The following is a 17273-nucleotide window of genomic DNA, read 5'->3' as shown; positions in this document are numbered from 1 at the left end:
ACTTGGCAAGCCCTCTCCAGGATATGTTTTTTTTCCTGAGCACACCCTGTACCTTTGGTGGGGGTAGTTTTGATTGTGCCCTTTCTGGAGGACTTCAGAAGTAGGGCTAAGAAAACTGGCTTTGCTTGAAGGGTGAAACATACTCTAATCTCTGCTTCGAGGTAATCGAACGCTCCATTAGGTGTGTGGTAGATGCTGCTGTATCATCAGTGCCCAGGACAGATGAAGTGATGCTTTCTGGGCTTTGGGACTTTTGTCGCACTGGTGGAGGAATGTCCTCAGAGAAGACTTCCTTCAGCTCTAAAGCTGGTGAAGCACAGAGATGTACTCAGTGTATACATCTGCCTGGGAGGAGGAATGCAAGCCCAGGCTCTATCAGCTGCTGCTGCTATTTACTCCTGTTGAAGACTTTCAGGCTGCTCTGGGAAATCACAGCATTTCCATGCAGGGGAAACATCCCTTGGCACCATTCCTATTGCTTAGGGCCTGTGGACAGCCTGTTTCCAAAAAATTTTTAGCTCTTTCCTATACTTTATAAATGCAGGTGATCTGTTTCTAGTGTGGTAGCATTCCCAAGTGTAAGTGGGCTTTGACATGCTCCAGAACCCCCATGCTCATCGCTTCAGGGGACCTTACTTCATAGAATCCTGGACTGGTTTGGGCTGAAGGGACCTTAAAGCTTATCCAGTTCCAAAACCCTGCCAACCTTCCACTAGAGCAGGTTGCTCTCCTCTGTCAGGTTAAAGCCATTGCCCTTGTCCTGTCCCTACAGGCCTTTGTCCAGAGCCTGGCTGAGGGTTCTTGCAGGCTTTTCTTGTTGCTTGGGTTTGTGGATCAGCTACCCTTCCTGCTCCCAGTGTTATGGAAGGGGATTTCTGCAGAGCTCAGCCCTTTGCTGTGACCCAAACTGAGTTCTCAATAAGACTCTGGCTGAATAAAAGCCCTGTCAGACAGGGGGAATTAAGGATGATAAATGTACTTAATCACATTATTAAAAATGGAACCAACCAAAATCCCTGTTGTTTTAAAGCAGGAAGACACTGAGCTGATTTTGTTTTTCCAGCGTGCTGATGCTTATTCTTTATGGACCCCAGCATTAACCTTTTGGGTACTGCTCTGTAATACAATCGAGTTCACTCGCAAGGTTCAGGAGAGAACTATTGTTGTTTTGATTTGTTTTCCCTTTCTTTCCCTTTCAACGCAGCAGCACGTCAGTCTCTGGCACAGTGCTCCCCTGCAGAATTCCCCTTGCCAAGAATGTTAAGTTGCTTGGAGAAGAAAAGCTCCTGAACAGTCTGGTGTAAACAAAAGACAGGGAAGGCTGGAGCCCATCCTAACTAAAGTTCTTGATTATGGGGGAGCTTTTCACGTTATTGGCACCAGGCAAAACTCCGCTTTTGTGTTTGTAATGTAAAACTGCCATCTCCTGTAGGCCAATTTGATTCAATTTGATTCAATATTTGCACTTCAGATAACAAAAGTTCATCATAATACACTTCTGGTTACCGGGCCTGGAATCCAACCAAAAGCATCGTTAGGGATAGGGTGATGTAGGGGTCTGCAGGAAGGCAGTTTTCCCCTTGTCCTGTCCCTACAGGCCCTTGTCCAAAGCCCCTCTCCAGGTTTCCTGCAGCCCCTTTAGGCACTGGAGCTGCTCTAAGGTCTCCCCTTAAGGAGCCTTCTCTTCTCCAGGCTGACCCAGCCCAGCTCTCTCAGCCTGGCTCCAGAGCAGAGCTGCTCCAGCCCTCGCAGCATCTCCGTGGCCTCCTCTGGCCTCGCTCTAAGAGCTCCACGTCCCTCTGGTGCTGCTGCCCCAGAGGCGGATGCAGGACTTCATGTGCTGACAGACCCCAGGAGCTGTTTGTCAGCAGCTGTCTTGGAGCTCCTGAGGTTTGTTTTTAACACAGCTTTTCAGTTTTGCTGTCCTGAAGAATATTCAAGGTTGGACAGAGCCTTGGGCAACGTGGTCTAATGTGAGGTGTCCCTGCCCGTGGCAAGGGTTGGAACTGGATGATCCTAAGGTCCTTTTCATCCCAAGCCATTCTATGGTTGTTCTCATTTTCTCCCAGGAACAAGGCTGTTAGTTGATGGGGTTCCCTGCTTTCTGAAACTTGAGCAGTGGATGTATTGAAAGATGCTGTTAATTACAAAGCTGACACAGCCGCCAGCATTGAGATTGGTGAAAAGAGAACAATGCAACTTTTTAACATGATTTTCCTCTTGCTTGTTTGCTTTTGCATTTCTATACATCCTGTGCAGGGCTGGACCCTGTCATGTTGGACACTAGCTTTCCCACTTCCTCCTACTTAAAGGTAGGGTAAGGATTCCTTGTATTTGTTGGGCCTTGACAGCTCATCAGGATTTCAAAGGAAAGCCACAGCATTCCAATCAGTTGTCATGAAAATCAGGAGAAGTTTTGCCAAGCTCAACCTCTGCTAGAGCCGACACACATTCAACTCACTGCATGCAGGAGCTGGTTGCCCGTATCAGTACTTAAACCTGACCCCAAAGGGAGAAACCCAACTCATTTCTTTTGAAGTACTTTGGTCTTCCAACCTCTCTTCTGGCAGGTCTGTCAGCAGAGGTGGGATTTTGGGCCAAGCTGATGTTATCAAAACCACGCTATTGTTTCGTTTTTGACTTGTGCTTCTCAAGCCTCTGGTGTTTGTCAAACTGCTGTGGTTCATTGTGCACCAGAAGACCTCCTGATCTGTTAAGAGCTGGGTTTTGGTATCTTTGGCTTGGGTTTTGGGGCTGCTGCAGCCATTGTCACTGTTTTGTGAAGCATCACTGATGCTCTGGGCCTTGGCTTTCCCTTTACTCCAGTATCACAGCTGGCTGCACTGGGGAGCTGAACATCAGAAGGAAGTTGATGGCCATGAAGACTTGAAGGAGGCAGAAAGATTCCTGTGGTCCCAAATATGTTTTCACTGCAGAGCTGTGGGATAGCATCTCGGGGTGTGAGTTTCCACTATTTCCAAAGCTAGACGGAGTTGAATGCCAGACTGGGAGCTTACAAAGACATCTTTGGCAAGTCTATGTCTCTGGATTTCCTGCCTAGATAGTAAATGAGTGTGTGTGTGGTATGGACTTGGGCAGAAAGGACAAGGAGGAAGTGTCACAGACCGCTCTTTCAGCTTCTGTTCTCTGGGGAGCAGGGAAGAACCAGTATCCTACCTGAAAACCTCCCATCCCAGCAGTGTCTCCTGCCTTCTGCACAAGTTGTGATGGAAGAGAACTGGTTATAGGTCAACTTCTGTGTCTTAGGGCTTGTGGTAAAGGGAAAAAAGCTGTCCTCAGCCTTCCCAGCCCACACAGTTAAGAACTGGCAGGAAAGGTCCAAGGAGGAGTATTTAGCTCGGCATTGTCAGACCATGGTTATGCACTTGTTTACTGCAGTGACTTCCCTCAAGGAGTAAAGGAATGCAACAAAAAGGAAACCCCTTCTTGTACCTTTGGGACCTACTTCAAAAGGAATCTGACAAATACATTGCCTGTGCTGATGATGCCAGCAACCAGTACAGCTTCCAGCCCACCAACCTTCTAAAAGAAATAGAAAAGGCAATTATATTCTTTGGGCTGCATCAAGCACAAGGAGATTGTGAACAATGACTTCTTCTAAGCCCCAGCCTGCACTTAGATGGTGACATGTACCTGGGCTGTCAGGGTCCTGATCACTTGCTGCCCATACAGAGCTGCCATAAAACAGGCAGCATGGTCCTTCTCTATGTGCATCTACCTGCCGGGCACCACACATCTGTGCTTGTGCACAGTGTGTGCTCACTGGTTCCAACACAGATTGGTTTGAGTATTATTTGCAGCTAAGCAGGTGAAATTGTGCTGAATTCCTTGCATTTCAAAGGAAACAGAGAGCAAAAGAAAGGGTTTGTCAGTGATTAAAATGCTGCCTATGTCAAGAAAAGGCATAATACCTCCCTGAGTTGTTTCTGATCATTGGAATGCTTTAAGTGGTTTGTTTTATCGCAGAGATTGTTTAGAGGAAAATAGAGTAGGCAGAAATCCTGGTGTAGTGTGGGAGTATGATTTAGAGAAAAACATTGAGCTCTCTATGGCATGGAGTGTCACTCAAGTTCCAGAGCAGCTTTGCTTTCCCACCAACATTGCCCTTCCAGCTGATGGAGATGGAGGTCTGGCTTTCCTGGGGACCTGTGCACTGCGCCAGTGTGCTCTCTGCTGAGAGGAGCCATAGACCTGCCCGAGAAATCCCTATTGTTTAAACAGCCTTTCCTGCTGCAAGGAAAGGTTTTTCCAACTTAGTTGATTCTAGAATTCTATGACATAAGTGTCTCTAGTCCAAAAATAACTTCCTAAAGGCAAAAATTGCTTTATGGCAGTGATGCTGCAGAATAGCTCTTCAGACGAGCACGCTGACATTTCAGGGAGCAGCAACAAACCAACGTGCAGTTGGAGGACCAGCAAATACTTGCTGTAATCCCTCCATTTCTTCTGGCTATCATGTCTAAATGCACACAAGGGAATTCTTCACTCCCATGTTTTTCTTCAGCACCACCAGCTTGAAGCGTGTTTTATTCCAATGCACATCTCTCCTGTGTTGAGGTTTGCCTTAAGGCAAAAGGAGGGGATGCCCCCTTTTAGTCAGGTAAAGCAGGAGTTTTGACATAAGAGCTGGGGATCCATGGGGAGAAAGGCAGTACTTCCCATCAAAGCTCTTCTTAAGGAGTACCGTCAATGGTGCATTGAAGAAGAAACCTCTTCCGACAGAAGACCAGAGTCTTCCAGTTTAGTGTCACCACTTTGGAGCAGGGGCTCCAGGAAGCCCAGGGACTAGCTCTCAGTCATTCAGTGAACCTGCCCTTCTCCTCATTGGTCCTCTCAGCTCCATCTCTGTTTCAAAGGGACATCCATGCTTTGAACTCTACATGTACTTATATATCAGAGAGCTGGAGCAGCTCTGCTCTGGAGACAGGCTGAGAGAGCTGGGCTGGTTCAGCCTGGAGAAGAGAAGGCTCCTTAAGGGGAGACCTTAGAGCAGCTCCAGTGCCTAAAGGGGCTGCAGGAAACCTGGAGAGGGGCTTTGGACAAGGGCCTGTAAGGACAGGACAAGGGGAATGGCTTTAATCTGCTGGAACAGGGGAGATTGAGATGAGCTCTTAGGCAGAAGGTCTTCCCTGTGAGGGTGCTGAGGCGCTGGCACAGGGTGCCCAGAGAAGCTTCCTTATATCTAACCTGAACTTCCCCTATTCCCCGTCACCCCTTGTCCTATCACTACAGTCCCTGATGAAGATTCCATCTCCAGCATCCTTGTAGCGCCCTTCAGACACTGGAAGCTGCTCTGAGGTCTCCACGCAGCTTCTCTTCTCCAGGCTGAACAACTTGTCTTAGCTTGTTGGATGGCATCCCCTGAGCTAATGTGTCTATGAACATAGGTAGAAAGGGCTGGATAGAGATTTTGCTGTATTTTTAAGAGGTTTATATTAGATTTTAATTTCAGATTGCAAATATTTTTACAAGATATTTGCTATATTCTCAGCCTGGAGAAGAGAGGGCTCCGGGGAGACCTCGGAACCTTAAATGGCTTTAAATCAGTCAGGTTGCTCCAAGCCCCATCAAGCCTGGCCTTGAGCACTGCCAGGGATGGGACAGCCACAGCTTCTATGAGCACCCTGTGCCAGTGCCTCAGCACCCTCACAGTGCCCAGCTGCTGAAATCAAGGCGTTCAAGGGCTGGGATGAGGGTTTTCATGGTGCATTGTTGGCTGTTTTATCAGGAACATGGATGTTTAATGGGAACCTGGCAACGTCTGCCCAGGACGTTGTGTTTTTGCCTTGCACAGGCTTAATGTCCCATTAGTTCAGCAGCTTAGGGGATGCAATTCTAGGAAGAAAACAATGAGAATGACATAAATGTTGGCGAATTGGATTACATGGGTCCTGCTGCAATAAATGATGTATAAGAGGGGTAAGTTGGGTTTGAGCCTGTGCAAACTAGGAAAGCTTTTGGCTTCTGCTCTAGTTATTAATTTCCGCGGAGGAAAACAAAATATTCTTTGTATAAATCCTTATTATAGGCCAAATTAAGTATGTCACTGCTGAAGAAATCCCACTGGCTTTGTGGAAGCTGACTCAGACTTGTCATGGGCTCCATCTGTTTGCTAAACAGGAGTCAACCTGATTTCTTTCTAACTTCCCAGTGTTTGTTTCTCAAGGTTTCACCTTAAGATGCAGGAGACCAGTAAGTTGTGTAATTCAGTCTTAAGCTTACTGTAGGTAGCAGTGATGGGTTTAGTTGGCTTTATTTGGGAATTTTGCCTGACAGGGTGAATACTGGGATATTCTCAGGGGAATTGATGCTCCTTGGGAGAACATCTGACCCGTGTTGAGTACCTGGTATTGATAGTTACATGTTGCTTGAATTCCTGCTTTCTCCATTTAAAGGACATCTCTCTTCAGCTTAAAACTATTGGCTAGTATCTGTTAGTTTAAAAACCATCTGAATCAGCTTAAATGATTGCTTTGAGGTTTGGAAATGGCTGTTTAAAGCTACATCTTTTCTGATAAAAGATGCTCTGTGTCAGTTCCTTCAATTTAAGACTATTCTGCACTGCCTGTGCTGAATTCGAATTCACCTCATTTGGGCTGTATAGCGCTCATTTAAATGTAGGTTGGGATTATGCTGTCTGAGGTCTTGATGACAGGTTAGATTTGGGATTATAGTGGGGTGGTGGATATAAAACCACAAGCAGAAGGAGCTAAAGCAACACAGTTCTTTCAAGAGACTCTTTGGTGTTTCAGAAGTCCAGCTGAGGAAGCAAAGGAGGAATATCTGGTATGGTTTTGCCTGAAAAGAGTTTTGTCTGACGTTGTAATACCCTGCTTTTGCAATAACCTGTTCTCAAGGTGTTTTCTCGGTTAAGGCTGGAATTGTCTATGTTCATTCGCTTCCTGTTACGTGGAAGGACGCGGGGATTGTGGCTTTGCACAGGGGGCAGATCTGGTTGTGTTGGGTAATCTGTGAGCCTTGGATTTTTTGTTTCCCTGCCCATTTTGAAGGTGTTTCTAACCAATCCCTTCTCTGTACATAGAAAACCTCACAAGTACTTGTCTGTTCCCAACAGAAAACATCAACAACTCAGCTGAGCACCATGCAGGGTCTACATTGCATGGAAATAAAATCAGTGCTGGAGTACAGTTTGTATTGTCCTGTTTTGCTTTGGCAGAAGACAGATCCTTTCAACAGCTGGAGCATAGGCTTCTATTTCATTTACTAGCTAGCAGTGCAGATGTATCCAAACCGGATGTATCTGCATCTAGTTCCCATTTGTTCTTTAAAGTCTTGACTGGAGCATCTACTCGGTTACTAATCCTCAGTATTTGGAACCAATTAAAACCAGGAATTAAAGGCTGAGGGATGAGGTACTGAATGTTCATGTACCTAAAGGCTACTTTTAAAGCACTAAGTCAGCTTCTGTTTTGAACTTACTGAAGTAGGTAGTTAGAACCTATGCTTGTATTTTAACTAGTCCACTCTTCCACTACTGCCCTCCAAGCAGATGACAGATTGGCATTCAGTCCCCTGCCACTTTGCATGCAAATGCCCTGTAAGATTATTTCCCCTTTGCTAATGCACTTCATCCTGCATTTTAAGCATCATCTTGTGGAGTCTGACACTTTTAGTGCTCCCTTTATCTCTTGCTGGCATTTTCCTGTCCAAAACATTAATAAAAAGCTCTGGGTTTTCCCCCCTCCCAAAAGTTTCATCAAAGAACAGTTTTGATGGCTTAACTTGAAGCATTTGATCTTGAATTCAGCAGCCTTCTGAGATTTGAACCCTGCAGTTCATGTTGTCAGGCTTGAGTTTTGACGTGACCCAGTGGTCAAAGCCAACTGAGGGAAAATATATCTTAGTTAATTCAAACCAGTTTGTAAACCCTCTCTTAATTCTCCTAAAGCAATATAGCTCATTGTACAGGGAGCTGAGTGTATGGGTAGTTAATGGTGAGAGCACAGGATCTGTTTGTTCAAAGGGATTAAGCTGCAGAGTTGTTAAGAGGTTGAGGAGGGGAAAAGACTGGGCCAGTTCACAGATCTCGTAACATAAAGCACCAAAGGAGATAGTTCATGTCTGCTGAAGGGATCAGGAAGTTTACAGAGAAAGTCTTCTTGCAGGAGGAATCTTGACTTACAGCTTCATTACCTTTATAAAACCTTGATAATCTGAGCCATACAGGTGTGTTCCATGTTGCTGTCATTAACCCAGAGGCATTAGGATAGAGCTTCCCAAGAGCTCTGCTTTGCCTTTCGGGGAAATGAGATTCCAGGATTTAGATACAGCAGAAGTGTTGAAGAGAGGCTCTCCAAAGGCTGATGCACACAAAGCAAGTCAGACTGTGGTCTCAGGAAATCCATGCACACCTACCCTTGGCAGCCCTGAATTCTCAAAGCATTTGATGTGGGTTTAGATACGGTTCAGTTTTGTGCCTGTGATGATGCAAACCAAGTTCCTCCCCAAATAAACAACCCTTCTCCTCCCTGGTGCTGGCTTTGGCCTTGGCCACGCTCTCATGCCCTCTTGCTTGAGTTGACACTGGGTACAGAGGACATAGGCTCATCTCGCTCCAAGGTGAGTTGCTTCAAGGAGGTGAACCAGCAGGAAAACACTCTCCTGGTTTGGCTGTGGGCTTTGATTCTCGTGTTTTCTTTCCCCTGCCCTGGTGTTCCTCCCTAAGCCAGCTCACCCTGGGGTTGGATGACTCCATGGGTGGGAAGCTGCCCATTTCAGCAGCGCATTGCGGATGCTGTCTGAGCCCCACAGTGATGCTCCATGCTCGACCAAACAGCAACATCTCAGCTGTCTCACCAGTTCCTGTACTGATGGGTTTGATCCTGTAGTTTAGCTTTACCACTGGCTTGGAAGCAAGTTGGGAAGCTAGGGAATATGAGCATTGCTCTCTGCAGTAGTCTGAGTTCACAGTATCTTCAGTTGAGAAAAGAGATTGCAGGATGATTATTATCAAATAAAATGCTATTGACTTTCATTGCCAGTGAATCAGCTGTCTCACGGGCTGGGACCTGCTCATTCTATTAGAACTTTCTTCCACACCTATGCTATCAAATGACTAATTCCATTTAGGCTTCTGCAAATACTGAACTTGAACCCAGCCTTTGTGTTAAAAGCTACTGAAATAGGTAAAATATTGAACCAGTTATTACTAACCAATTAATATTAAATGAACCAATTAATATTAACCAAAGCACTCTCTGCTTTGCTTTACCCTGTTCAGCATCTGAACCCAACCTGAAGTTACGATCCAGACTAAAGCAGAAAGTTGCTGAAAGACGGAGCAGCCCCCTCTTGCGCAGAAAAGATGGCCCAGTGGTTACCGCTCTGAAGAAGCGCCCGCTGGATGTCACAGGTAGGTGGGTGACAAGGCATCCACCCCGCAGCCACACGCTCCGTGAGATGTTCCCTTCCCCAAATGAATCCCTGCATTCAGTCTGCATCTCTCATGTGTTGGTGGAACCGGGATGAAGTTGGCAGTGGGGGATGTAAGTGTGCGTCAGCAGCATCGGTCCATTAAGTACCGATCTGCTGAGATAACATTATCAACACCAGGAGCATGGGTTTGGTTTGAAGACATGGAAATATGCCACCAGAGTGCTGGGTTTTTGGTTCCCCTAAGCATTTCTATGATGTTCAGCAACAGGTTGAGAAACCAACTTTCTCAAAGATGATCCTATTAATATCCTTGGGGAGGCTGTAATTCACGGCTTTCGTCCTCCAGCAGGAAATGCTTTATAACCCCTGTTTGTTTAAGCTTTTGGGCAGACTGCCATAGTTCCTTGTTAGGTAATTACAGCAAGGTTTTAAAGCATGTAAGGCATTGTTGTTTTTTTTTATATATATATATATATAGCTGGTATTTTGACTACTTATTTGACAGTTTCTTGTTGAAGAAGAATATTCTTCTGGGAGTCAAGTTTATAAGGAGGAATCAGGGTAAGGTAGATTGTATAGATTACCATAAAGTTAATTCTTAGCACCACCTAGGGATGCCTGAGTGTAAGAACCACTATGCAACAGCTTTTTCAGACTTGGCTCACTTCAAGGCACAGTAGCGTCATTCAGAGAAGCTTGGAGTGAGCTGTCTTTAGAGAGCACAGTGCTTTCAGGTGACCCTGGGGTAGCCGTGCACCACTTGGTGCCTCTCTGTTTTGCAAGGGAATAGATGATTTCAAGAGCTAAAGCATCGTTTATAGCAGGTCTGAAAATCGAGTCTGCTTCACTCATATATTGCTATGTCCCATGGCTTTTAGGCTAAAGAAAAGGTTTAGAATGTTATTTACCTTCCAAAGTAAAAGGAGAAGCAGCGGAAGCTGGGCCAGGCACTGTGTGAGACACCTTCTAAGGGAAGATTTCAGGCTGTTGTCATTTCACACGCTCTTTCTGTTTGTTGTTATTTCTGTGTTGTCGATGGGAGGCTTTGATTTCAGGCTGGCCACCTCTGTGGTTCTGGGTAGTGAGTTCAAAGGGAGCATATTGATAAAATACATAATATGGAGAGGGTTTTCTGATTTAGTGATTTAAAGGCAGTGATAGGAAAGGCAGTGAGTTAAACAGATTTGGACATCTTAGAGTTTTGCCTGATTCTGGTGAAATATACTCAGACGCAACCATGGCCCATGGTCCATCTAGCCCCATTTCACTCGCACAGCTTTTAAATCCCTTCAAACAATTGAATTTGCCATCCTGGCAAAATATAATCCTTGGGAGTCAGTCCCTAGGCTTTTCTGGGGGGCAGCTCAGTGCTGTGGGAGTTGCATGAAGGGCGGACCAAGGCAGGTCTTTTTTCTTTGAGGACCAGGTATGGTGCGGGCACTTGGCAGGGGACAGGGATGTGCCCCATGCCCTGCACTGGAAAAGCTCAGTGCTGTGCTCTAAAAGCAAAGGTCAGTTCTCATGCCCAGCATGAGGGCTCGGTGCTAGTGGTGGCTGTCCAGCAAATCCAGATGGACCAGAAGCCTGCGTGGGAAAATGTCAAGGCTGAGACAGTTCCCCTGCTTGTTCCAGTGTGAAGTCTGATGCAATACATGAGTAGAGGGTGTCGTTGGGGTTATAGGTGAAAGAGGGAGAGAGAAGCACTGCTAGAAATCTGAAGTAGGACAAGCTGACATCCTCCACTTTGGCCTTTTCAAGCCTTTTCCATGTCTTTCATTATCTTCCAATTGTATTTAAAGTTATTATTACACTGTAAGAGAAATCCCCAGGAGAAGAAGACTCAAGTATGGTAAGTAGGTGCTTGGACAGCCCATTTGAAATTAGTTGTTGGTATTTTAAGAGCCCTGGGAAGATTTAGGCGGAGAGAGACGGGGAGGAGGAAGGTTGTTTTCCTCCAAAACAAAACTTAAAGGGTTGTTATCTGTTTAAATACCATCGTGGAGATTGTTTGTAACACTGAAAGTTGGTTTTGGATGTGTTTTTAGACTCTGCATGCAACAGTGCTCCTGGATCTGGGCCCAGCTCTCCAAACAACAGCTCCAATAACATAAGCACCGAGAACGGAATTGCAGGATCAGTCACGAGTATTCAAGCAGAGGTACAGAGCTCTTCCTCCCTCTGGGTCTTAACACTTGGGTTTCCAATCAGGTTTTGCAGAGGTTTAGGAATTGAAGTGGACAAACCGGTGTGCGCCACAGGAACAAAAACATAGCTCGTGACTTGGGGCAGGCTTTGGGAATTACCTCTCAATCTGGCATGACAGGATGCATTATCTGTTGATTAAATCTCAGCCAAGCCAGCTCACAAGCTGCTTGTGGTAACTTGTAAAGGGTTTGTTGTGAGGAGAGAGTCAAAATACAGGGATTTAACAAGGTTTCCTGGTCAAATGGAAGTATTTTGTCTAAAGGGTGAAGTTACTGTGTGCAGTAGCTTTGTCTAAATATGAACAAACCAGAACTGTATTAAAGGGAACGGATTTAACCTTTTCCTCTCCACATAGGCACACAAAAGCTTGGTGCCTCATACCAGCATGCTAGTTGATAATTACAGAATGGTTTGCGTTGGAAGGGACCTTAAGATCATCCAGCTCCAACTCCCTGCCACGGACAGGGACACCTTCCACTAGAGCAGGTTGCTCCAAGCCCCTGTGTCCAACCTGGCCTTGAGCACTGCCAGGGATGGGGCAGCCACAGCTTCTCTGGGCACCCTGTGCCAGCACCTCAGCACCCTCACAGGGAAGAGCTTCTGTCTTATCTCCAACCTGAACTTCCCCTGTTTCGATCTGAACCCATCACCCCTTGTCCTGTGCCTACAGTCTCTTATGAAGAATCCCTCTCTGCATCCTTGTAGCCCCCTTTAGACACTGGAAGCTGCTCTGAGGCCTCCACGCAGCTTCTCTTCTCCAGGCTGAACAGCCCCAGTGTTCTCAGCCTGTCTCCATACAGGAGCTGCTCCAGCCCCTGAGCATCCTCATGGCCCAAAGCTTCCACCATTACTTGAGGCATCTGCTACAGATGTCAAGGGCAGGGTGTTGGACTGAGTAAACTGGGAGATAACAGCTCCTGTGTTCAGGGTTACTGAAGCCCACCTTCTTCTAAGGGCAGATATTGGGGTGTGGGCCACATTAACTGGATCTCACTGTAAACCCAGTGTCATTGTGTAATGTTACTGGTGCATGTCTTTTTATCCAGCTTACCATTAGCTGTTCTCCCCATGAATGTAGTTTCTGTCTTATCATCAGGACTGTAAAAACAGGCCTGGGCTTGTTCTTCCCAAATTGTCATTTAGAATTGAAAAGGGCTTCTTGCAGTATAAATGTGAGCCCTTAATGCTTTCTAGTTCTGTACAGATTTCCACTTTATTTTTATTTCTAATGTAGTGTAACAGTATTTAATATGGGGAATGTGTCACCTTCTGTACCCTCTCCTCTGTCAAATTATCCAACACACCGCTACGTTCACTCTAGTCTGCTGTAGAACTTACAGGATTTAGACAATTACTGTAAAGATTAAGACAAGCACAGGCTGATGGAGAATGGATGGAGCAGCCCTGAGGAGATGGACTTGGGGGTACTGGGTGAGGAGGAGCTCCCCATGACTCAGCTTCAGTGTACACTTGAGCCCAGAACCCCACTGTGTGCTGGGCTGCATCCCTAGAGTGTGAGCAGCAGCTCAGGAAGGGGATCCTGCCCCTCTGCTGTGCTCTGGGGAGACCTTAGAGCAGCTCCAGTGCCTAAAGGGGCTACAAGAAACCTGGAGACAAGGGGACAAGCTTCTCTTCTCCAGGCTGAACAGCCCCAGTGTTCTCAGCCTGTCTCCATACAGGAGGTGCTCCAGCCCCTCATCATCCTCGTGGCCTCCTCTGGACTTGCTCCAGCATCTCCACATGCTTCTTATGCTGAGGACACCTTCAGGTTTTGTTTTAAATGAGAAATACATCTCTTTGCTTCTTAGTTGGCTTAGTCACCTCTTGAACCTTTTCAAGTCTCGTGGAAGATGGTATCTGTTTAATATCTGGGTTAATATCTGATAAATGTATTATTTAAGTTCCAATGCTTGTCTTCAGTGGAGAAAGACAGCAGCTCTCTGCCTTCTTTTAAAATAGACACTGTCTATTTAAATACTGGTTTGAAATCCAAAGGTTTTTCCATCTCTGCAAGGTACCGATATCCATTGCCATTGCAGTTGATGCAAGGCTATATAAAGTACTTGTCTACAGCCCAAAATCATGCATACTGAAATTGTTCTCTTCTGTGCAATTCAGCAAATGTTTGTGTACACCCTGTAAATGGGATCTGTATATTTAAAGTGATAATAATGCTGCTAAATACCAGATGCTGATAGTGTCAAGCTGTTGCGTTTTGCTCTTCGCTGTTTTTCAGACAAACCCCCAGGAGATACTTTGAGGCACAACTCTGGAGTATTGATTGTTCAAAGGGAAAATGGATGTAGTTTTGTTTCATTTATGATATCAGGAAAATACGATATTACTCTGCTGACAATAACTGTCTTCTCAATGTGGCACGCTACCATTATGTCATTTAACTTAAAGCCAAATTGCCACTAGTGCCCACGATTGCTTGGCAGAAGCAGCATGTGGGTACACACAACGCATGTCCTTACCCAGGTACTGCTCAGCAGCAGAGTGCTCCCTGCAGATTCCTCCTATCCAGCTTGTGAAGTGAGACCTTAAAAACGCATTTTCTCTTTCTATGGAAGAAGTGACAGGCATAGAGAGCTGGGCTGGTCCAGCCTGGAGAAGAGAAGGCTTCTTAAGGGGAAACCTTAGAGCAGCTCCAGTGCCTAAACGGGCTGCAGGAAACCTGGAGGGGGGCTTTGGACAAGGGCCTGTAGGGACAGGACAAAGGGAATGGCTTTAACCTGCCAGAACAGGGGAGACTGAGATGAGCTCTTAGGCAGAAGCTCTTCCCTGTGAGGGTGCTGAAGCGCTGGCACAGGGTGCCCAGAGAAGCTGTGGTTGCCCCATCCCTGGCAGTGTTCAAGGCCAGGTTGGACACAGGGGCTTGGAGCAACCTGCTCTAGTGGAAGGTGTCCCTGCCCATGGCAGGGGTTGGAACTGGGTGAGCTTTAAGGTCCTTTCCAATCCAAACCATCCTGTGATTCTATGAAGCACAGACCGAGTGCATACCCTGAACGCTGTCTTACAAAGGGATGATGACACCAGGATAACCAACACAGGGATGATCTCACCCTGCAACTGCCACCAACCTCTCTACCCTTCAGAGAGACCTTTTACAGTTTATTTGGTCTTTCCTGGAGACTAAGGATTACCCATTCATCCTCCCCAGCACTCTGCTGCTGCTCAAGCTTCAGGCAGAGTCACTGCAAAAAGCTTTTGCAGAAATTTAACAGCTTACTTGTCCTTCCCAACTATTTGCCCTTTTAAAGCTAAGAGAGATTACCTTAAAAACCAAAAGGCATTACAATGACTGTTGTTCTCTTTATCAAATCACAGACAATTTATGCTACTTACTAGTGTGCTTTAGCTTAAATCAGACTTCAACATTTCATCCAAAAGCCTTAAAGTTACATTTATAGAGCTGTTTTCTGATTTACTGAATTATCTTATGGCCATTTAAGGCAGGAACACTTAAGTAAAAATACCTTTAATTTCCAGCCAAGATTGATTTATGTGCTAGAAAAGCCATTATGAAAATGACAATAAACTGCCTGATTTTCCTGTTAGGAAACAAGTGTTCTGAGCATCCTCAATTCTCTACAATTCGCTTTCCAACTTAAATAATATACAGTTTAGATCTAAATTACTTTCTATATAATTTCAACTGTTTAACTCAGGTGCTATTGTGGGAAAAGGGGTTACGGTTAACTTTGTGTTACACTGTGGAACAATCTGTATCGATGTAACAGATATCCTAATACATTTCAGACTTAAATTCAAAGTCCTGCAGGTCAATGAGACTTTGCAGGTTATTTCCTTGGTTGCAGGGCTTGGATGGCTCTGGATAATAAACCCCTGTTTTTCTCCCTCAAAGACTACAAAGAAACCCTGTAGTAACGTGCTGGGGGGAAGCACAGAAGAAGTGGTACTGAAAACCAAACGTTTTCTATAGAACAACCTCCGAAAGCAATCCCACCTCTTTGGTTTATCAGTGTTTAAGGGGTGCAGCTGGTCCTGGCTTTGGCTTTAAAAGAACATCCCACCTCTGCAGCTGAGGGTTGTGCTGCCTGTGCAAGAAGGACAGGAGGAAGCCTTACCTCTGTGTGTCACTGTTCTTAGACACTGGACTGCCTTTTAAATGCAGTCTTCGACGTGCCATTGACTAGCCGGATGTTCTTTCCATGTCCAATTGCATCTCAGTTCCAAGTGTTCAACAAAGTCACCCAGTTTTCCTACGATCCGGTTCAGAGTGAATTCTTTCTTGTTTCCTTTTGCTTCCTTGTGCTTTCATTAAATGGCATTCAAGCTTATTGAAAATATCATAGAATCATGGAATGGTTTGGGCTAGAAGGGACCTTAAAGCTCGTCCAGCTCCAACCCCCTGCCACAGGCAGGGACACCTTCTACTAGAGCAGGTTGCTCCAAGCCCCTGTGTCCAAACTGGCCTTGGATGCTGCCAGGTCTCCCCTTAAGGAGCCTTCTCTTCTCCAGGCTGAACCAGCCCAGCTTTCTCAGCCTGGCTCCAGAGCAGAGCTGCTCCAGCCCTCGCAGCATCTCCATGGCCTCCTCTGGACTCACTCCAGCAGCTCCACATCCCTCTTGTGCTGTTGCCCCAGAGCTGGATCAGGACTGCAGGGGGGGGTCTCCGCTGAGCACAGCAGAGGGGGAACTTGATTATTTAGGCTGGGTCTGAAGCACAGTTTAGTTTCCCTGTTCATTATTTCCAACATGACCAGTGAAGTTACACACTCTGTACGTTTGTGGTGTGTTCTCACAGCAAGTGGACTGTGTCCTTGATCCAATCTGTGGATGCTTTTTCACCAGGACAATGTTCTTGCTTTTGTTTCCAGACCAGCCTGGCTCACAGACTTGTGAATCGTGAAGGCTCCGTTACACAGCTTCCACTCTACACATCTCCTTCTTTGCCCAACATCACGCTAGGACTGCCTGCAACTGGCCCTTCCAGTGTAAGTGAGGGGGGAGGATACAGCCTTTGGAATATTGTTTGCCCTGATTTATCCCTTAATGTGGTTGCCATGCATTGTGCATTTGCAGGGAGGATCAGCACAGCAAGATGCAGAGAGACTTACTATCCCAACCTTACAGCAACGGATCTCTTTATTTCCTGGCACTCACCTCACTCCCTACTTGAGCACTACAACGTTGGAAAGAGATGGGGGAACTGCACATAACCCTCTTCTGCAACACATGGTCTTACTGGAACAGCCAACTGCACAAACTCCCTTAGTCACAGGTGAGAGTAATCCATAGGTAATGTGCAAAACTCCAGTCCCTAAATGTAGGGACAGCTTAAGAAAGAGAGTAAATGGCATCTGTTGTTTGGTAGTAAGGTCTGTCTCTTGCACAAAAGAGACACAACATTCCTGTTTATCACCTCTGGTTTCTACTTCATACAGGAAAAGCACACGTCTAAAAACTCACAGATTGAAATACTTGCTGTTCATCATTATTTGAAGTGGCAAAACCACGGCGACATCAGCTGCATTCCAACAGATTGTATTTGTTTGTGTCTGTTACATTTTCAGGGTGCTAATTGCTTTGAATCACTCCCTGTGTCGTGTTTTCAGCGCGAAGTACCTGTGGGAAGGCACATTTCCATAAATAGGGTTAATTCAAAGCAACAATCCTCAGTAGGA

General features: G+C 45.9%; 1 protein-coding gene across 11 annotated transcripts in view; it reads left to right on the top strand.

Annotated features, from left to right (window-relative positions):
- HDAC4 (histone deacetylase 4) overlaps positions 1 to 17273 on the top strand; it is a 214773-nt gene that overhangs the window by 132310 nt on the left and 65190 nt on the right. For all 11 annotated transcript variants that reach the window (XM_062642742.1, XM_062642716.1, XM_062601716.1 and 8 more), the window contains 4 exons: positions 9263 to 9394; positions 11463 to 11575; positions 16467 to 16583; positions 16672 to 16870. In XM_062642742.1, the coding sequence (XP_062498726.1) occupies positions 9263 to 9394; positions 11463 to 11575; positions 16467 to 16583; positions 16672 to 16870 (561 nt within the window). The remainder of the gene's footprint in view (positions 1 to 9262; positions 9395 to 11462; positions 11576 to 16466; positions 16584 to 16671; positions 16871 to 17273) is intronic.

Source organism: Pezoporus occidentalis, unplaced genomic scaffold, assembly GCF_034315485.1.
Source record: "Pezoporus occidentalis ecotype Australia unplaced genomic scaffold, CSIRO_AGI_Poc_V1 ctg118, whole genome shotgun sequence".
In the NCBI taxonomy this organism is placed as follows: domain Eukaryota; kingdom Metazoa; phylum Chordata; class Aves; order Psittaciformes; family Psittacidae; genus Pezoporus; species Pezoporus occidentalis.
Note: the sequence above shows the minus strand (reverse complement) of the source record. Positions and strands in the feature narration are given on the sequence as shown.